This window comes from Acomys minous, assembly GCF_964271855.1.
Source record: "Acomys minous genome assembly, chromosome: 13".
Taxonomy (NCBI): domain Eukaryota; kingdom Metazoa; phylum Chordata; class Mammalia; order Rodentia; family Muridae; genus Acomys; species Acomys minous.
Window position 1 is genome coordinate 959887 of NC_140495.1, and position 21301 is coordinate 981187.

The 21301-nt window shown below is 51.4% G+C and overlaps 1 protein-coding gene across 1 annotated transcript in view; it reads right to left on the reverse strand.

Moving 5' to 3' along the window:
• The window catches only part of LIMD1 (LIM domain containing 1), a 40923-nt gene extending 20052 nt beyond the window's left edge, over positions 1-20871 (reverse strand). The window contains exon 1 of the mRNA XM_084752345.1: positions 18904-20871. Within this exon, the coding sequence (XP_084608471.1) occupies positions 18904-20290 (1387 nt within the window). The 5' untranslated portion in view covers positions 20291-20871. The remainder of the gene's footprint in view (positions 1-18903) is intronic.
• Positions 20872-21301: the final 430 nt, after the last annotated feature.

The following is a 21301-nucleotide window of genomic DNA, read 5'->3' on the forward strand; positions in this document are numbered from 1 at the left end:
AATCTTCCAGAGGAACCTCAGGACCACCAGCCTCCCAGGCCTGGCTGGGAAGCAAGTCTTCTCCACTTCCTGTACCCCGCCCAGCAATGTTCCTCTCTGGTCCTTCCTTATCCGAGGCCTGTTACCTACACCTCCAACTCCTGTCCCCCTTTCATGTCTTAGCTTCATTTGAGCTGCAAGCATCGTTCCTTACCATGAGGACAGCAAAGCACAGACACAAAGCAAGTAAGAAAACTCCATGTTCAAATCGTTGCTCGTGGACCCAGGAACACCCCATACAAAGCCACACCAGCAGGACAAGGAGAATTTGGTGTGGGTGATGAGTGGAAAGTGGATAGGAAAGTTCCTCTTGGAGAGGAAAAGGTAGGAGAAAAAGAAGCGAGTCACAGTTCGCACTCTGGGAAACATGTGCCTACCATGCAGACCTTCATAAGGGGCCTTCTGCCTCCTCTCTACAAGCCAAATTCTAGAACGGTTATACTACTGGTAGGTGTGCAAGACAGAATCTGAGCCCATCTTATCTCTGTGTGGCTATTCACACCTTTGTGGGGCACCTCGTGAAGAGACGGGGCTACTGCCTTGCTGTGATCACCTGTCTCTCTCAGGATTCAGACCCAAGAACAGCCATGCCCCTGGCCTTCACCCCTGGCCTGGCCCACCTCCCATTTTGGCTCGTTGCCCCCATGCCCACACCAAAGGTCATCTCTGTCTGAAACCTCAACTACAAGGCCTCTCCCCTAAAAAACGCACCCTCTGCAAGTGACAGCACATCCCTGTGCCCTGTCCCTTTGCCTAGTAGTCTAGAGAGCATTTGTTCAACTACAAACACTTCTCTATCACTAGGAGGCAGGCTTCCCAGATGCTGCAGCTGACGAGCAAAGGTGATTGGATTCGGCCTACAGTGGGCAGAGGGGCTCCCCCACCTTCCCTGGTGCTGCATGAGACTTTACAAAGTGGCTCAGGCTGGGGCTCAACAGAAGAGGAAAAGAACAAGCGGTTGACTTTCCTTAGACTTTACGCAATCCTAGGGCCATCAGATTTACACAAATACCCCCAAAGAAAGAAAATGTCAACAGCTAGTACTGAGTCAAGAGGAAAACTAGGAGAGGAGAGGAAAAGGTGGTGCTTTCCCCCGCAAACTAGCTGCCTTTAATCCATTCACCAAACTGAGAGTCTGATTAATTTATTAATGTATTTGCTTTGTTTTGTTTGAGAAAAAAAAAATCTCACTCTATAGTCTAGGCTGACCTAAACCTTAGCAATATTTTTGTTTCAGCCTCCTGTGTAAGAACAGCTTTTGTGAGGTGTGACATTCAGTGAATTGTCCACAGTTTTTATTTCACTTTGAGTGTGTGTGTGTGTGTGTGTGTGTGTGTGTGTACACACATAACATGGTACACATTTGGAAGTCAGAGAAGAACTTTCGGGAGTCTGTTCTCTACTTTACTACCAGACTTGGTAGTAAAGACTGTTACTCACTGGGCGTCTTGCCAGTCTGCCAATATTTAAAGGTACGGACTGATACATGTCGACACTGATAAATGCCTGTATAGTCAGCACATTGGAGAGAGCAAGCATTTCGGCCACCCTAGTGAGTCCCGCCCCCTACCTTCCCTCGTAATCCACCATGGAGCTCCCTTCCCCAGGCAACCACGATCTGTTTATCATCACAGGTTAGCTTACGTCTTCCAGAGTTTATACAAGTGGACCTGGACTGTACCTCTTTATCTGGCTTCTGTCACAGCATAATTATTTGGGGATTTATTCTTGTCCTGGTGTATATCAACAGTTTGTTCCTATTTGTTGCCATGTAGTATTCAGGGCTAGGAACAGACTACACTGCGATCGCCCACTCACCCAACATGGAGAGGCTTCCACTTGAGGGTTCTTGTACACTGACTGCTGCTATCAACATTTGGGTATGAGTTTCTGTACAGACGTAGACTAAATGCTTTTTCTCTGGAGCAAAGCCCTAGAAGTGGAATGGTTGGGTCTCATGGCTGGTACGTGGCTAACTTCCTACCAAACTGTGCAACCATTTCCTTAAAAACAAACAAACAAACCAAACAGGGTCTCAGCTGGGCGGTGGTGGCACATCTCTTTCCCAGCTCTTGGGAGGCAGAGGCCGATGGAACTCTGAGTTCTAGGTCAGCCTGGTCTACAGAGGGAGTCCCAGACCAACCAGAGGTACACAAAGAAACCCTGCCTTGAAAAAACAACTAAACAACAACAAAAGCAAGTTCTCACATAACCCAGGCAAGCCTCAGAGTACCCACGAACCTAAGGATAACTGAATCTCCGTGCCTGCTGCTCCCACTGCCCCATCACACACTGAGATAACGTATTTCTCTGTGCTGGGGGTGAAGCCCAGGCCTCTCAGGCCTCCCTGCATCTAGGCAAGCTCTCTACCACCTCAACTACATCCTCAATCCCTGCCCAACTATTTTCCAAAGAAGGGAGATCATCAGGCATCCCGGCAGCCGTGCAGGAGACTCAGCTTCTCCACAAATGTGCCAACACTTGCTACACTAACCCGCGACACTACCCATTGTCACAGGGATACGGTGGAGCTCACTGTGGCTTCCAGCTGCATTTCTCTAGCAACTGCTGCTGTGCCTGAGGCCCATGAAAACCTTTGCTTCCTTTGCTCTGTTTCTTTTCTTTTCTTTTTTTAATTTTGGGTTGCTTTAGGCTAAAGATCAATCCAGTCTCTGGTGTTCCGGTCTCTGCTGAGCGGCCTGCAGGCTGTGCAGCGTGTGCTCCAGGGTCCCAGCTTTGAGAGCTGTCCCATGATGAGGTGGGCTTTGGTGAGGTGGCTGTCCTAGAGTCATTTCTGTTCCTGTAAGGAACCCCAATAAAATTCACTGGTTCATCAAGTTGGCTGATGTTCTTACCTGTACTTTGGTCTGTCGTGGAGTCCCTGAAGGGACCTGCAGGCAGCCAGGTGCTCCCTCCTGGACCCTGGATTAGGCACAGACCACACCTAAACACCTATTTTCACAGAGATCCTTTATTAACGGGGAAAGACCTCTGACTTAGGCGAAAGCCGCAGCAAATGACCTTGCAGGTGTTATTTTAAAGAGGGAAACTGGGGGTGAAGGCTAGAATGTGGCGGCATGTTTTGACTGGGCACGTTAACTGGGGTAGCCAAAGGGAGGCTTTTGGTTGCTGAACTTTAGTACTTTGATAGCTGGACCTCAGTGACCCACTTTAGGAATGCGATCTACGGCTTAGGGGGAAGCAGGGAGGGCAGGGCTGGCCAGGGCCATGTCTGCCATGTTCAGGCCTGCTGGAGCCCTTCGCTCCCTATCTGGGGCGAGTAGATGTGTGTATTGCATCTTCTCAGGAAAAGGTGTGTCACACTACAAAGGCCAAAGGCATGCTCATCCCAGATGCCGGTTTCACATAGAGAGCGACAGAGACCCTTGCTGAAGCTTTTAGGAGGAGCCCGAGCTCACCGTTCTCCTCATGGCATCTCGGACATGGAGGGACGGGCCAGGCTCCTGCTTCGTGGGACCATCTTAGGGTCTGAGCCCCGAGCAGGTTGTTGCGAGAGCACTAGTGGAGTCAGAGGGCACCACTACGCCACTCATCACGCTCTTGCAGTATAGTCTACTGTTTACATAAGACTCTTCAGGGTAAAGCTGCCCTGGGAGGCTCCACCACTGCCACTGACTGCTAAGGCCAAAACAGGGGCCTCACCCCGCTTCACCCTCCATGCGCCTCTCTCTTGGGAGGCCACAGTTGGTAGCCAGGGCCTTAGGCAGTTAGCTGGCCAGAAGGTTTCATGTGATGGAGAAGAAAAACTGGCACCAGGAAAGAGCCCCAGTACTATGCTGTGCTGTAGCATAATGTCTTCTGAGAGGCTACAGCCATGTGTCAGGCTTTCCAAAGAGCCTCTCGACTCACTGCAGGGAGACAAAGTTCTCCCACTAAGGGAGCCTGGCATTTGGTAATCAATCACTGTCACATGATAACGGTCGCGATGATTAATATTATCGATGTGACAAGACCTAGAGGAGTACCCCAGGGGACAAACTTCTGGACATGTCTGTAAGGGAGGACTAGTCCATTCTAACTGTGGACAGCACCTTCCCACAGGCCGGCGTCCCAGGTGAAGGAAAGAGAGAAAGAGCTGAGCGCCCTCGCCTCTGATTCCCAACCGGGGACGCAATGTGACAGCTGCCTCCAGTCCCTACAGCTGTGACTCCCCCACCATGACGGACTACGCCCTCAAGCTCAGCCAAAAATAAGCCCTTCCTCCTTAAACGCTTCCGCCAGGAATTTGTGTAGCAACAAGAAAAGTAACTAACACAGCAGCACTGCGGTGTGCAGGGCACGTGGGGCTAATGTTCTTCATACCTGGCAATCGGTGGGTTCAGGACTGCTTACATGCATAGACATTTTTCTCAGGGGGGAAAAAAGTATTACTGGAACCCAAAAATACCTAACAGGCCAGAGAGATGGCTCCAAAGGAGGATGCTCTTACAGAGCTCCTAGCACCTACATGGCAGCTCATAACTGTCTGCAACTGAACTTCAGTTACAGGGGATCTAACAACTCTCTTGACCTCCTTGGACTCCTGCATACGTGTGGTATACAAACACTCAAGCACATAGACATAAAGTAAAGTAAATAATTTTTCTTTTCTTTCTTTCTTTCTATTTTTATAGGCATTGGTGTTTTGCCTGCATGTATGTCTGTGTGAGGGTGTCAGATCTTGGAGTTACAGACAGTTGTGAGCTGCCATGTGGGTGCTGGGAATTGAACTCAGGTCCTCTCTGGAAAAGCAGTCAGTCCTTTTAACTGCTGAGCCATCTCTCCAACGCTCCTCCTCCTCCTCCTCTTCTTTTTTTTCCTAGACAGGGTCTCTCTGTGTAGCCTTGGCTGTCCTGGACTCGCTTTGTAGACCAGGCTGGCCTCGAACTCACAGCGATCCGCCTGCCTCTGCCTCCCTGAGTGTTGGGAATTATGGAGTGCACCACCACGCCTGACTAATAAATATTTCTTAAATACATAATGGTCAAAAGGTTATAGGTACGGTTTTCGGCAGGAGGGCTGGCCTTGAACTCAGATCTGCTTGCCTCTGTCTTCTGAACTGGAGGCGTGTTTGTATTCCAGCTGGATCACACAGGCCTGGACGGTCTTTGGAGGTGATATCTTGCCAGAGCAGGCATGTTCTGAGTCAACACTCCTTTATGTCACCTCAGGGTTGAACAGCTGGTCTTCACGTGCACACGAGGGTGAGACTGCCTGACTGAGTGCCCTGCTTCCACTCTCTCCTATGCACCCTGCAGTCCCTGAGTCGACCGGTGAGGCCACCACTAAGCCACAGAGGAAGTACTTAAGGCCACTTGGGGCTGCAGGCCTTGCGCCAGCCTGCTTTCTTCAGATGCCACCAGACACTCGGGCTCAAACCCAGCAAGGGCCTCACTTCACTCAGTGGGAAAGGACGCTCTGCTGGCAATTGCCCAATCACTGCCAGTCTGTCCTTGCTCTCCAGCTTCTGGCCTTAGTGTTTCCCCCCTCAAAGGAAGAGGGGGTTCAAGGCACCCCGCCTCACTTCTTCCACCCAGCCTCTGCCAGCCCGCTGCCAGGCAGACCCTTGAACTTCTGCACACACTCTCCTAGGGGGACCAAAAGGGTGAACAGTGTTTTCCCAGGACATTTGGACACATTTTTTTTTTCAAAACTCACACCACATGACCCAATGTTTTCACTGAGTTCTCCCTAAAGGGGAAAGAAATCCAAGATGCTCATAAAAACAATACCAACAAGGCTGGAGGGACAGCGCACAGGTTAGGAGCATGTGGTGCTCTTGCAAAGGACAAGAGTTCCGTCCCCCAGTACCCACATCTGGCAATTCACAACTGTGACTCCTGCGCTGGGGGATACACTGTCCTCTTCTGGGCCCTCAGACACAAACGCAATTTAAATTAAAATAAATCCTTTTTTAAAAAAATTACAGAAGCAGGGCTGGAGAGATGGCTCAGCGGTTAAGAGCACTGTTTGCTCTTCCTGAGGCCGTGAGTTCAGTTCCCAGCAACCATATGATGGCTCACAACCATCTATACTCCTGATGCCCTCTGCTGGCGTGCAGGTGTACAAGGACAGAGCACTCACATACATAACACAAATAAATAAAATGCTTTAAAAAAATTACAGAAGCAGAAGTAGATTCCTGGGGCAATGGTATAACAAGCAGAAAGAAGTCTCTACCTCAGTTTCTTCTTAGAACTGCTTGGACCCCAGTGCACCAGTTTCTGAGCACATGTGGAGGTGCAAGGCTGGTACCAGAACCGTCCTCCATCTCTCTCCCACCTTGCTCACTGTGACAAAGCGAACCCAGAGGTGGCCAGTACGGCTAGTCTTTCCCTAGGGGGTCTCCTGTCTCCGCCTCCCAAATTGGGGGTTAAAGGCAGCCCATCACATCTACCTAAGATATATGCGAGTTCTGGGGAGCCAAACGCCAGTCCTTACGCTTGTGGGACAGATACTTTAACCACTGAGCCCCCGAGACCCAAAACAAGGCTTTACCACCAGTTTTATATGAAGCCTAGAGCAGAACACAGGGCAAATCACTAAAGCTTTTGTCCCTAAGAAAATGTTGCTTAATAAGACCACCTGGCTTAAAACTGGCGGAGTGGACGAGCTGTGTGCCAAGCACAGACTCAACGCCATGCCGTCTTCGGAAGAGCCAGAAGCAACCTGTCCAGAGGAAGGAAAGTGGAACACAGATGGGTTCCCAGGCACAAACGCCCCAGGAGGAAAGGAGAGGGCACTGGAGGCAGAAAAGGACCTGGTTTCAGATTTTAACAGGAGGCGTCTGCCTACTGATTGGTCAGAGCTTTAGAAAGATTGCTGGCTGGACAGGGGACTCTTCCTGACAACGAAAGTGCCTGCCTGACAGTGGTCCTGGCCACCCATGGAGAAAGTCATTGTTGGGGGAGGGAGCTCAGGTACCCTAAAGTCTGAGTTCAAAGCTACTGGCATGAAATTGGGATCTGGCTCTCCCTGGGGTGGGGTGCGGGTGAGGGCTATGACTCAAGTGTGTTTCCCAGGAATTCTCAGAAATCAGATGGATATGGCTTTTCCAACAAGTGACTGGGGGCGGGGTTGTCACATTATTCACAGGTCTCCAACTCTGGTTTTTATCCCTAGAGTCTTTTGAAAGGTAGAAAAGAATATGTTCCCTCAAACAGGACGACTGTGAGTTAAGGCATTTGCAAGCACACAAGCAGGAGCTGAAGGTGTGGCTCGCTAGGGTACAGTCTAGTTTGGGATCCCAGCACTGAAACACACATGTGCGCGCGCACACACACACACACACACACACACACACACACACACACACGAGAGAGAGAGGGGGGAATTACTACATGAGGACATGAAGTGAACCATGTGATCTGAGAGTTAATATTAGTAATTTTAAAAGGAATGAATGCATCTGCGTTTGCCAGCACCAGCTACAGAGGGAAAGCAGACATTTGGCAAATTGTAACAAACAAAACTGACAGAGCTTGTGGGTTCATTGTTGCTTCTTGACTTCTCCCTTTGTGGAAGGACAGATGCTTCTGTGTTTCTGCACAGTGTGTGCACAGTGCCACGGCCATTCTTCCTGCCCCCACCCTGACTTCTTTGCTGTCTGGCTATGAACTTGGGCAGAGCTGTCTCTTCCACACACCGCACACCCACCTCCAGGCACCGGTCAGACAGAGAGCCGCAGTCATGGCCACAGGCAGAAGAGGGGGTCGCTGCCAGCTCTAGTCAATGCACAGTTTCTCACACTGACCTCTGGCTGCCCAACAAGAAGCCTCTATTAGACCCTGGCCACCTGACAGCACAGCACAGCTCTGTCAGGCCAAGCGTGCAAGCTGCCTGCAATACCTCCCAGCCTGTGCCCCAACTTGGCTGCCTGCCACCTTCCCTGGCTACAGGCCTCTTGGGAGTCATAAGCCTTGGTGACGATACAGAGCCCCACGGCAGGGCGAAGCATAGACAAGCAAACTGGTAGCCTGCGGTGTCCAGTGAGTTAACTCCCAAATCATCTCTTTTCTGGACAGGAAGTGCGACTTTTGACACAGCAGATCCTGTGGGATGAGCAGCGCTAGGTGCTCTGCCTTCACTCACTAAGCAGAAGAGACTATTTAAAGAACCAGCGCGCTATCTCAGCAGTGAGCACCAACTGCTCCACCCCGCTCCAGCAGGCAGCAGCTTCAGACTGTCTATACCTTTCCCCAGGGAGCGCGCACTCCACGGCAGCATCTGAATCCCTCCCTTGCAGTAGAAAGTGCCGAACTTTCTCGGCTGCGAAGTGAGTGGCAATCCCTAAATCTGTAAGATTCTGCATCTCTGAACACATCAACTGGCCTCTTCTTTCAGTTGTGATGAGTTAACTAAAAATGCCTTGGTACTTTTGAGAGCACAATAACACATCTTAAGCAGCAAGGGATCCACCCTATCTGCCATGCTCCTGAGTGCTTCCAAAAAATTGAGATAAGCCAGGTGTGATTGTACATTTTCAAACAGCCATACCTAATGAGTGAAACTGATTTGAATAAGATTTTGCTTAGACTGTCATGTCCAAAAGTCTCACTTTAACATAGAATTTAATATAATATGTATAACACACACACACATACTTGACAGCAAATTGAGCCCAAATTGACCTTCAACTTTGGTATTTTCCTGCTTCTATCTCCCAAGTGCTGGGCTGTACTAATGGGTACTCTTTCTTCATGCAGATGTACTAATGGGCGCTCTTTCTTCATGCAGATGTACTAATGGGCATTCTTTCTTCATGCAGATGTACTAATGGGCATTCTCTCTTCATGCAGATGTACTAATGGGCATTCTTTCTTCCCACCAAATCTTCACACTCCAGAGTACACTTCACGCTTAAAGCATAACTCAGTTCAGACGAACCAGCTTGTGACACACGTAGCAGCTACCTGTCCTCAGTCTCCCATGCTGGGTAACTCAGACTCACACTACACTAGCCAACTCAGCTTTTACTATAAGCAGATGCTCACTCATTTTACTTATGGGAAAACAGAGGCGCAGAGCAGACAGATGCAAGGCCCACATGCTTGTGAGACGCATTCCCACAAACAGCTCCAAGCCTGACGTGCTGTGACAGGAATGTCTCTTCAGTGAGGACCACATGTTCCAGCCAGCACACAGCTCTGCTTCACCCTAATCTGTATGGGGTTTGGTAAGCTGGTCCCTGGGGGCTCAACAGGACTCTCCAAAGGACCAGGCGGAAGCTGCCGGGCCCTGTGTGAGCGCCTAAGCTGCCTGTAATTTCCATAACTTCCTCCTCCCCTGCCCAGTTATCCCACACCCTGAGCCATTCTTTCTCCTCCCTAGAGCAGGCTTCAGAAATAACTTTTTGTCACATATCTATTTCTGAATAGCCACCCCCTCATAGTCTTGGGGTGCTGGGCTGGGCTGCTGGGAGACTTTGGAGGTGATACAAAGAGCACCTTAGGGTAGTTCACTGCAGGACCCTTGGCTGGTTCCCTAAGTCCCCAGAGAACACAAGGCCTCACTGTGAGATGTCAACCATCCAAAGAACACTCCGAGGAACTAGAGAAGTGAGAGGGTGGCTCCCAGCACTTGAGAGAAGTTTCACTCAGCCAGTGATCTGGCCTGAGCCTGGCCCAGAGCAGGCCAAAATAAACACCACGTAAACCTCATAGGGACCCTGACACCATGTGCGATTTCATGGATATAAGCAAACGTGTCAGGGCACTGAGCACACGTGCATCTCCCACCTTCCCTGGCAGGGTGCCCTGCTGTCACTGGCTTCTCTGCAAGCACAGGGCAAAGCTCTCAAACTCACTAGCACGATGAAAACACACACACACACACACACACACACACACCCCATCTGCCTGAACCACTGTCATTCTCAGGGATAGGAATGTCCTCTCAGTCAACAGCAGGAAAAATCCCTCACAGCCTAAAAACCCAAGTCATCTGGTTCCCACAAGTTGAGCAACCTAAGAGCAGAAAGTTAAAGCAAATTCTCAAGCTCGCCCAGTCCAGAAGCAACACGCTCAGGTCCGATTCCCCAAGCAGCTGGTTAACACCAGGGACAGCTCTGTCACCATGCTCCCTGGAGCCAGCCAGCCGCAGGTGTCGGCGAGGTCCAGCTCTTTCTAAAACTGCCACAGTGCTGAGTCATCAGAAAGCACTGTGGTGGAAGAAGAGCAGGAGACACTCAGCAAAGTCAAAAACCTCAGGGTGTGGCCCTACCATCTGTGTGAGCCAACGTGGGCCCACCTGCTGAGGGAGAGCCTGCAGGCTCGGGAGAATAGGCAGCTGCAGTTAAGGTCAGAAGGCCACGGAAGCAAATCCACTGCTGATAGTGTCGGAAGTGGCCGCCACCTGTTTTCCGGCACAGGGCTGCTGCAATCACCGGACTCTGGGTCTGCAGGGTGCGGGTGGAGAACTTGTCCACCAGGTCCTCCAAGGACCTTGGTCACTATAACTCCCAAAACTTAAAAGACAAGCAACATGATAGTAGGCCTCTAGAACGTTCTATGTACAACAGGCTCCTGAGATGTTCTCCGCAAACCTCCAGTAAGCCAAGGTGACCTGTTCTCCCTCTCCCAAGACAGATAAGTCACACAGAGCAGGAGAGATGGAGAAGGGACCTAACTAAGCTTATATTACACTCAAAGCTTATAAGACTTAAAAATAACTCAGTTGTAGGCCCTAAAGTGACCTACTTGAAACGGTCAAGTAGAAAGTCTCCCACAGCATGATTCTCCCATCCCGCGTCCAGCTGGTTCCCCCATGAGGGATAAAATGGAAAACAAACTCTGAGTAGAAATAAATAGTCTCTGGCCAATACTCCCTGTTTTGGAAACTCTGGTGACCTGTCTTGTTTCGGGGTAAAGCTTCTGTTCAGCTTGCCAGATACACTCAGCATAGTTTCATCTAAGTTTGGTTCATGTCCCTCTGGACACTGCCTGGGGACAATCATACAGAATGCTTCCAAGAAAAGTGTGGGCTGGCACACTCCAGCCCACAACACTCTGGGAGGCCACATAAGCAAGCGCTCTCGATGTGTGGGTCTCATCATGACCCACGCTTTCTAAAGCAGTTAAATTTTTGTTTTTTTAAAAATAATTATTTAATTAGAGTGCACACGTACACACACACACACACACACACACACTCATATCACAGCATGCAAACAGAGATCCAAGGACAGTTTATGGTAGTCAATCTCCATTTCCACTTAGGTGGGTCTCAGGGACTGAACTCGAGGGAGCAAGCATCTGTATCCACTAAGCCATCTGCCTGGCTCTCCAGCGTACTTTTAAGTGTGTGTGTGTGTGTGTGTGTGTGTGTGTGTGTGTGTGTGTGTGTGTTTTAGACAAGATCTCATGATGTTGCCCAGGCTGGTCTTGAACTTAGAGTACTTCTCCTACAAAACACTGCGATTACAGGAGTATACTAATCCTCCACTTCCTCTTTTTTCCCCCCACTTCCTCTTTTTAATTATATGTTTTCCAGCCAGTCATAGTGGCTAATCAGCTACTTTGACCAGAGGTACTCAGTCGGTGGGTGAAGACCCCCACAAAGGTCAGATATCAGATATCCTGCATATCAGACATTTATACTAAGATTCATATCAATAGCAAAATTACAGTTATGAAGTAGCAACCAAATAATGTTATGGCTGGCGGGGCGGTCACCACAACATGAGGAACTGTGTTAAACAGTTGCAGCATTAGGAAGGTTGAGAAACAATGCTTTAATCCCAGCACTCCAGAGGCAAAGGCAGGTGTATCTCTTGTGAGTTCTAGGCCTGCCTGGTTTACATAGTAAGTTCCAGGACAGTCAAAGCCACATAGTAAGACCCTGTCTCAAAAAGAGACCAAAAATCATTACATGTTTTCAGAATGTACAAAACAAAAATGGCTACTACTTGTCATTGAAAATGTAACAAAACCTATCATAAAGTTCTTCTTGTAAGGTTTCCAGGACCCTGTGGATCCTACTATTTCCCCATTCTTCCATGCTACTCTCGCCTAAAGTCTCAATAGGATGTCCTCTCCTCTGACCCACTTTCTTGGTCAAACTAAGGCACTAGCCAAGGAGAATATAGGCAGTAAACTTCGAACCCCTACCAAGACCTAGCCGACGAACATGATACTCTCCACCGGTGAGTGGAGAGTGAGATCTGATTCTCACACGAACTCTGGTGCCCCTTTTCTGACCATGTCCCCTGGATGGGGAGGCCTGGCGGCACTCAGAGGAGGGATAGCAAGTTACCAAGAAGAGACTCGATATTCTAAGAGCATATATAGGGGGAGGAGGTCTCCCTCAATCACAGACATAGGGGAGGGGAGAAGGGGGGAAGTGGGAGGGAGGGAAGAATGGGAGGAAACAGGGGAAGGGCTAACAATCGAGATGTAATATGAATAAATTAATTTTTAAAATGTAAAAAAAAAAAGAAAATGTAACAAAACAAAGAAAGAAAATGTAACAAAAAATATGGCTTCTACTAATTCTGTAGGGTTTTGGAAAGGAGACAATCTAGGGACGCAGATCCCAGATCTCTCCAGGTGGCTCCCACTGCCCACAACAACCAATAGTGTTGCTCTCACCCTGCTGACTGACCAGCTAAAATCCAGATGTTGGCTACACCTACACCTCAAGGCTTCTGGGCCTGAGCAAGACGCTGGCTCAGCAGAGAGACGGACTTGCCCAGCGTCAGCCCTTGGGCTGCTGGTAGCATTAAAGCCAGAATTCCTGGTTTCTGACTTCCAGGTGAGTGAGCACTTCTTCCACAGCTCTGCCCCCTAGGCAGCAGCAAGTAGGCAGCAAACAGAAAGAAACAAAAATGTTCTGGCAAGAATGGTTATGTCAAAAGATCAGCTTCACGCTCTAAAAGGTGGGATGGGGGATGGGGAAGCTCCTCCCTGATCACAAAGGAAAAGAGCAGGAACACACCCTCCCAAGGAGGGGAGGAACCCAGGTCAGTCAGAGCTGTGTCTGCAGAAGCTCCAGGTGCCTAGAGGAAGAGCAGCAGGCAGCTTTCTGTTAGGAACAGCCAAGCTTCTAGGGGGACACCAGTGAGGGTGGAATTCTTAAGCAGAGTGAGTAAGGCCGAAGTACTCAAGGGCAGGTTGTATCACAGGTGCCAGACCCAACCACCTCTGACCTCTGTGTCTTTTCCTATCGACTCAAACCAAGTACAGAGAGGCCAGCAGAGACTGCCCCAGCTCCCTAATGCATCTCTGGATGGAAGCCTGGAGGCGGGAGGCTGCCATACCCCTGACATCTTGAAGAGATCTGCCATGAAAGTGGTGCTGGGCAAGCACAGGGCTGAAGGGCGGGTGAGAAGTCACAGCCTTTCACAAGGCACCAAAATGTGGTCTGCGTCCTGCCCACTGGCCACACAGAAGGCACCTGCCACTTCCTCATGTCAGAGCCTGTAGTAGGGCTTTCTGTGTGCCAGTGTCACCAACTCCTGGACATGCCTAGACCTCATTTCACTCAAGCGACCCATAGAAATTTCCATTCACTCCCCAAACACACTGTGATATGTTCTCACATTTTTTTCATGTCATGATACACTACCTCAAGTCACATGCTTTCTGCTGTGAAGCCCGGAGAACAACAGTGATTATAAGGGCTGCAGAGGCTTCTGGGTAATGAGGCGCTCAGTAGTCACCTGATGCTAAGGAGACCGTGCTTGCTTTGGGAGTAGCTGCCCTGCCCTAGAATTCTGGCTGTGTTCCTCTACTGAATGCCTCGCCTTGTACTTCTACTCAGGCTGGAATTCAGCCCCACACTTCATACCTGCCACTAACAACGTCAGATAAGACTTGTTTAAAAGGTCATAAAGCAGAAAGGTGTGACTGTAATTCTAGCACTCAGCGGATGGAGGCAGGAAGATCAGCAGTGCAAGGTCATCCTCAGCTACACAGAGAGCTCAAGGCTAGCCTGGGCTACATTAGACCCTGTCTCAAAGAAGTAAAGAAAGACAAGAAAGATGTCACACACAGAGGAACAGACAGGACAGCGTGTGCCTGCTTCTTGCTTATGCTGCTCAGTTCACCTCCTACATAGGCACTAAAATGAAGCCAGTGGGGCTCGCTCAGCCGAGGCTGGGACAGAGCTGTTCCCAGGGGAAATCACATCCTGTGTCCGAGGTGCCTGCACTACTAAGATTCTGGGTCAAGCACTGGAAAGATGTAGACAGAGTCAGTCTCTCTGAGTCTTTGTAGGTGGGGAGGGGCCCAATCTCTACCTTTGGGAAAAGGGGACTCTGTGACCTGTGGCCTCTCACCTTCAGACCCTCACTCAGGTACCTTGCAGAGGTGGGTAGAGTCTTCTCCCAGCTGGGACAGAGCATGCATTCCTGAGTGCATGACCAGAGGATAGCTAAGCCACACCTGCGAGACCAACTAGTCCCATCTCAGAAAAAAAGCTAGGGTGGTCTGGGGGCAAATTACTAAAACTTTTTGCCACAGTTCTTTGTTTATGAACAGAGGACATTGGTGCCTGTGCCATCAGTGACTGTGAAGATCAGCTGGCAACCGTGTCTCCCAAGCACTTAGCCCAATGCCTAGCCTTCAGGAGGCAGCAGCTGTTGTCAGAACCAGGGCGCCCAAAGTCACATGTTCTTCCCAGCACCAGAAGTGGGGCTGTGGTGGGTTCTTCACTGATGGAACAGTGAGCCAAATGCTAGTGTGAGACTGGCAGGCAGCCTACACCTGTCATCAGCCCTAGGGGACTGACCCAGCTGCACAAAAACACTTTGTCCAAGGTCACCCTACTCGCAGAGTGGCCCATATCCAGGGCAGGAAGTGTGTGAAAGCCAGGTCAGGACGATATTGGACTCTGTTGCCTCCCTATGGGGTCAGATGTGGACCCCAAAAGTACCACTTAGTAAGAGCCGTACAAAATAAAGCCTCAGAGTTAGCTTCCAAGAAGGTGTTCCTTAGTCAGGGAGGAGAGGACCAGCATGAGGAGGACCAGTTGGGGCCTAACTAAACAAGGACATCCACCTCTCTGTGGCACGACCAGCTCCACAAGAACAGAAGCCGCAGTGAAAGAACAGTACCCTCCAAGAGCAGCAGGCGCCAGGGAAGCTGGGAGCCCCAAAGCATCTCCGACACAGCGCACCAGCAGGTTCTTTCACCACGTGCAGTGAAGTCAAGCACAGAAGGATGGATGCCGCATGCTGCCATTCAGACATACAAGTCCAAGGGTGGATCTCAAAGAAGCAGAGAGGACAGACCAGTCGCCAGAGCAGAGCAGGGACTGGGCAGGGTGGGAGAGAGCACAGGTCAGGGTCAGGAGGGACAGCTTCTCATGTCTTACACACAGAGGGTGGCAACAGTAGCTGAGGACTGAATGTTTCCGGAGAACTTACAGAGGGGACCGTGGAACATAAAGAAATAATAAGGGTCTTTGTTATGGGAGCGCTAAGAGCCCCCACCTGCTTCCTGCACAATCACTGGGTGTCAAATCAAAACCAAAAATGCATTTGGAAAAAGAAAAAAAGAGTTGGTCATTACATCTCTCCTCGTGGACAAGAAAGAATCACAGAAGTGTCCCGGAGAACACAGCGGTACAACGAGATGAGGGAAAGAAACATGGCCTGTCCAGACACAGGAAGGAGCCAGTGCGGTGGCTGATATCCACAGGCCCAGCACTCAGGAGTCTGAGACTGGAAGGTGCCTGAGAGCTACAGGCTAAGCCACAGGGCAAGCGAGATGGCTGAAAAAGTAAAGGCACTTGCTGCCACGCCTGCCCCCAGAGTGCACACAGTGGAATGAGAGAACTGACTCCCATGGCCTACACACACACACATACACACACACACACCATGGCATGCAGGTACCCACCTACCCACACCCCCATTAATAAAAATTTAAAAACCATTAAGTAACCAGAAACCAGGTATCTGCAGAATGCAACAGCGCTCACTGGCCGTGAAGGGAAGAGCCGGAAGCTCCTTCCAGAGTCCACGCTCAGGAGTTCCCCTCGGTCTGGCTCAGGGAGGCATCTAGCCTAACAAACCAAATCTCACCAGTGCTATGAGAGAAGGGGAAAGGCCCAGTCAACTGGTTTTATAGGCAAGGGAGGTGCTGCCTGCTGAGTCCTTAAAGGGAGGCATTCTCCTGCCACATGATCACTCAGGGGATACAGACAGACTCTCCCCTGACATAAGCACTACAAACTCAGCCTTTCCCTACAAAGTCCAGAGTGGTCCTGTCATCCCTCGCCCCTTCAAGCTTCTACCCGAACGCCATCTTCTCAGTTGAAACCTCACTTTATGACCCAAATTCGAAACAAGCACAGTCACCCACAGGACGCGGCTAGCGCATCCCCATCCTCCAGCTAATCCTTCTCTCCCCAGCATCTGACCGCGTCCTCCTGTTAGTGCTGTACTGACTGCCTGTCCACTGTGTGTCCCCAGGGCCTAACCCGAAGCACAGCGCTGTCGGGTGATCAGTACAGGCTGAATGAATGAAAAGCTCGGTCCACATCGCTGCTCTGACGACGAACATAAACTAGCACCCCCGAATAAATGTTTTTGTTCCACGGGCTTTAAATTAAAAACTAAATAATTTTCAATTAAAAGGTCTACCACGGGGGCTAGAGAGGTGGCTCAGAGGTTAAGAGTATGGATTGCTCTTCCAGAGGTCCTGAGTTCAATTCCCAGCAACCACATGGTGGCTCAAAACCATCTACAATGTGATCTAATGCCCTCTTCTGGTGTGCAGGTGTACATGCAGGCAGAGGACTGTATACGAAAGAAAGAAAGAAAGAAAGAAAGAAAGAAAGAAAGAAAGAAAGAAAGGTAGATCTACCACATCTCCAGCTAAATAATATTTTTCAAGGCCATGCTTTTTTTTTCTTTTTTTTTTTTTGGCCTCGAACTCACAGTGATCAGCCCACCTCTGTCTCCCAAGTGCTGGGATTAAAGGCGTGCGCCACCACCACCACCGCAAGGCCATGCTTTACAAAACAAAATGGGGCAATTCACAGCAGGGTAGTACTTGGTGCTTCTAAAACACAAACTAGAAAGCTGGGTGGTGACAGCGGTGACTCACGCCTTTAACCCCAGCACTCGGGAGGCAGAGGCAGGTGGATCTGGATCGCTGTGAGTTAGAGGCTAGCCTGGTCTACAAAGTGAGTCCAGGACAGCCAAAGCTACACAGAGAGACCTTGTCTCAAAAAAACAAACAAACAAACAAAAACCCCAAGCAAACCAGGAGCTGGAGAGTTAGCTCAGCAGGTACAAGCACGTGTTGTTCTTGCAGAGGTTCAGTCCCATCCCGTCGCCCACATGGAGGCTTACAACCACCTGGAACCACAGCCCAGGCAATCTGATGCCCTCTTCTAGCTTGTGCTAGCATCAGACACGCATGGTTCCCCGAGCTGCCTCTGATGAGCAAACACCATTCATGCCACGGCCCAGACCCATGCATTCCCCGACCCTCCTAGGGCCACAGGGCAAACCTGTTCATTCAGAGAGCGGAGAAAGCCAACATCTTTCCCTCAGGCTTTTCCTGCCCGAACCCTCCTCTATTGGTGAAGCTACTTGGTAGGACTTGGACTGTGGCCAAAAATGGAGAAAGATTAAAATTAAAAAGATGAAAAGAGCCACAGACTCCTAAGCACGGGCTTTCTTTCCAAGCCACTCCCCACAAGACAGACAATTGTTTTCAACAGAAGAATACAATTATATTCTTGCTGCCTCCAAACCCATGCAGAGAAAAAAGTTGAAGCCAGGGGCTGGAGAGATGGCTCAGTGGATAAGGGCACTGTCAGCTCTTCCAGAGGTCCTGAGTTCAATTCCCAGCAACCACATGGTGGCTCACGACCATCTATAATGTGATCTGATGCCTTCTTCCCGCATCAGGTGTACATGCAGATAGAGCACTCACACACATAAAATAAACAGACAAATAAACAAATAAATAAACAATCTTATAAAAAGAAGAAAAAAGTTGAAGCCAGCAGTCTGTAAAGAGTTTGTGGATTTTTAGGAGACAGAAGGAAACCTTCAAGTTTGAATAAAAAGCCTCGAAAAGCACCTTCATCTTACTTCAAGCCACCCCTGTGGGCATCACCTGCTGCTGGCTGGTACATCTGTTTGGGCTGAGTCAAGAGGGACCTGGCTTAGTGTCTCTAGTGATCCAGCCGATTATCTGTCTTCTTCTTGGGTCCTACCCTGAGTTCCTGCTGCAGCAGATCCAAGGTGGGGCTACAAGAGTTCCATTTGTAACAGGCATCTTGGGAAAAGAGATGATGCTGGTCCAGGTCTGCCTGCAGGAGCACCATACTGAACAGCAGGCAAGTACCAACAAGCCACACATTCGACACACGAACACACACGGTGACTGAAAGTAGAACACACACACCTGGCCCCGGGGGAGAGAAAAATGCTCCAATTCAAGTCCAGCTCAAGCCAGTCACAGCAGGAGGCGTGAAGTGGTACCTCAAACCCTTGACACCCAAAGCCGCAGCATTTCTTTTTTTTTCTTTTTTTTCTTTTCAAGGTAGGGTTTCTCTGTTTAGCCCTGGCGTCCTGGAACTTGCTCGGTAGACCAGGCTGGCCTCGAACTCAGAGATCCACCTGCCTCCGCCTCCCCAGTGCTGGGATGAAAGGCGTGGGCCACCACTCCTGGATTCATTTCTGCTTTTTGAGAGCAGTTGTGAACAGTCCCACCCTGCACACATGGGTAACTCCCACGGATGAGGGCTGCTCTCTGCCCACAGCTGCCTCCAAGCTTCTAAACCAGCAGGCGCAGTTGAAAGAGGAAGGAAAAAAATAATAGCAGGCCACTTCAAGAGCAGTCTCAGCATTCTGACAGAGGCGCCGTCTCCCCACCACGGGCAACCCCAAGGCATCTCACTTACCGAAGTAGTCCGCTTTGGGGTGAGCGTCCATCTCTCTCTCCAGACGCTGGGTGAGGGCTTCTAATTTCAGTTCAGCAGTGGAGGGTCCAAGCTCAGGAGCAGGGGTGAGGGTCTGACAGGGCAACCTCACCCTGGAAGGGGTGGGGCTCCCCGGGAGCACAGGTCCCAGGCTGCTACTGTCAGTGGGCCAGCTGGGAGGACTCTCTGTACACGATAACTCATCGGATGGAGTGGACATCACCGGGTGGACGAGACTGGTGGGGCTGGGCTTGGGACCAGTGCCAGACCCCACGCATCCAGGCTTAGGACCCAGCCCAGGGGTCGGTCCCGCCTGGGCACTGTCCTTGCCAGTTGTTGATGATAACGGAGCAGAAACGGAGAGGTAAGACTTGGGCCCATCCTGGAGCCAAGGCTGAGCATCCCCGGTGGGTTTGAAGGGCCTGCCTGAAGCATCACACCCTAGACCCCAATCTCTTCTCAGACAAGCCCCCTGGCTGGTGCTGCTAGGGCCCAGAGGCGCCGAAACAGCTGCGCTCCTGGGTTGAGCTGGGGCCCCATTCTCCAAGCCCAGGGAGGCAAAGTCGAGGTTCACTCGCTGAGAGGAGGCTGTGGACCAAAGGCCTGTTGGCTCCTTACTGCTATGGCCACCAATGCCACCATCCTGGCCACTGATGCTGCTTTCAAAAGACTTGTCAGAGCACATGGAGAGCTGTGGCTGGTAAGGGTGACTGTCCCCACAGGACCTGGGCAATGGGGAACCCTCCCCTGGGCAACCAGGCCACCCACCCCCTACACTCAGACTCATGCTAGAGGACATTTCTGGTTTATCACCCCACTGCGGGCTCGCCAAAGAGAGATTGTCATAATAGTCTCCATGCGTGAGGCAGGAGGGGTCCTCACAGGGACCCAGACCATGTAAAGCAGGCCTCTGGGAACTCACAGGCCCGTCCCTGGAGCCAGAGTTCGGATTGCCAGGCCTTGCACCGTGGGCAGCTGGCCTGGTCCTCTGCTCCTGAGGAGGGTATGCGGGCTGCACGGCCGCAGCTGTGGGAGCTAATCCAGGCGCCACTGTTGGCGCAGCTAGAGGGGGCTTGGCAGCACCATCTGCAGCCAGCTTGCTGCTCATACCCTGACGGCTCCCACCGTTGACAGGGCTTCTGCCTGCCCGAGGTAGGGCCTCTTCCTGAAGGAGCTGCTGCTGCTGCTGCTGCTGCTGGAGGTGGATTTTGGCCATCTTGGTCGCAAACACCCTCCGAGTTTCCTCAAATTCGGGGTTGTTGCCAGCACCCTTGTCCACCCGGAAGAGCCCATCCTTGGAGGCCTCGTACATGTTCAGATCTTCGATGAACTTACTGGCCTCCAGGCCCAGATCGCCATACTTATCCATGCTGCAGATCAGTGTGGGGGGCCTAGGCCTGCTAGCAACAAGATGTGAATGCAGTGGGAAGATCTGGGTGCTGTCCGCGGGTTCAGGTCCAGCCCAAGGCAGATAAAGACTCCCACCTGTGCAGCGAGAAGGTCATGACTCCAAAACTTACAGTCCAGCCAAAGTTGAGGCCTTCAGGCCAGCGCGGCTAAGTTTACTTTCAGACTTCTTTTCCCCCCGCCGCGGGGGAGGCGTCCACGTGGGGGCAGAGCAGCCTTCAGCTGTGCCCGGCCTGCTTTAGAAAACTTTCCTCTCCAAGTCACAAAAGCAGAACACAGACCAAAAATAGTCAAGAGGAGGTCAGGCAGAGAAGAAAAGCGAACTCACATCCTCGCCGGGGCAACCGAACCTGCAGACCCACCGGGCAGCAGCTGGCCTGGGGCCGCGGCCAGGCCGGGCAGAGCTCACTGCAGCCGCGGCGCGCGGCCCATTGTCCGATGGCGGCGGCGGCCGGCGGGACGCGGAAGTGCGCGCGCGAGGCGTCGATCCCCGGAGCTGCCGCTGGCCGGCTGCGCCCGCCCCGGGACACGCAGGGGGGCGCGGAGGGCGGAGGCGCGGGGGGCGGGGCGGGCGGAGACGAGGGGCGGGGCGAGGGGCGGGGCGAGGGGCGGGGCACCCCCTGCAGGCGGGAGACGCGCACACCGAGCTCCGCAGGGCACCCCGAGAGGCTTCCCGCCGCTGCCTGGGGGGCCCCTCGCTTCACCCTTGGAGCAGAGGACCAGGCCATCTGCCCACGGTGCAAGGCCTGGCAATCAGAGCTGTGGGAGACGGCACGGGGCGGGGGGGGGGGGGCGGTTCTCCTGGGAGGGGACAAGGTGTCCAGGAGTTCGGTCGAGGCTGCTTGAGGCCGCCCCTTTCCCTGGTGACTCCAGGCTGGTCTTGCAAACCTAGGATGTCGCAGTGGCCGGTTGTCTTTGACAGAGAAGCTGAGAGATAGATAGATAGATAGATAGATAGATAGATAGATAGATA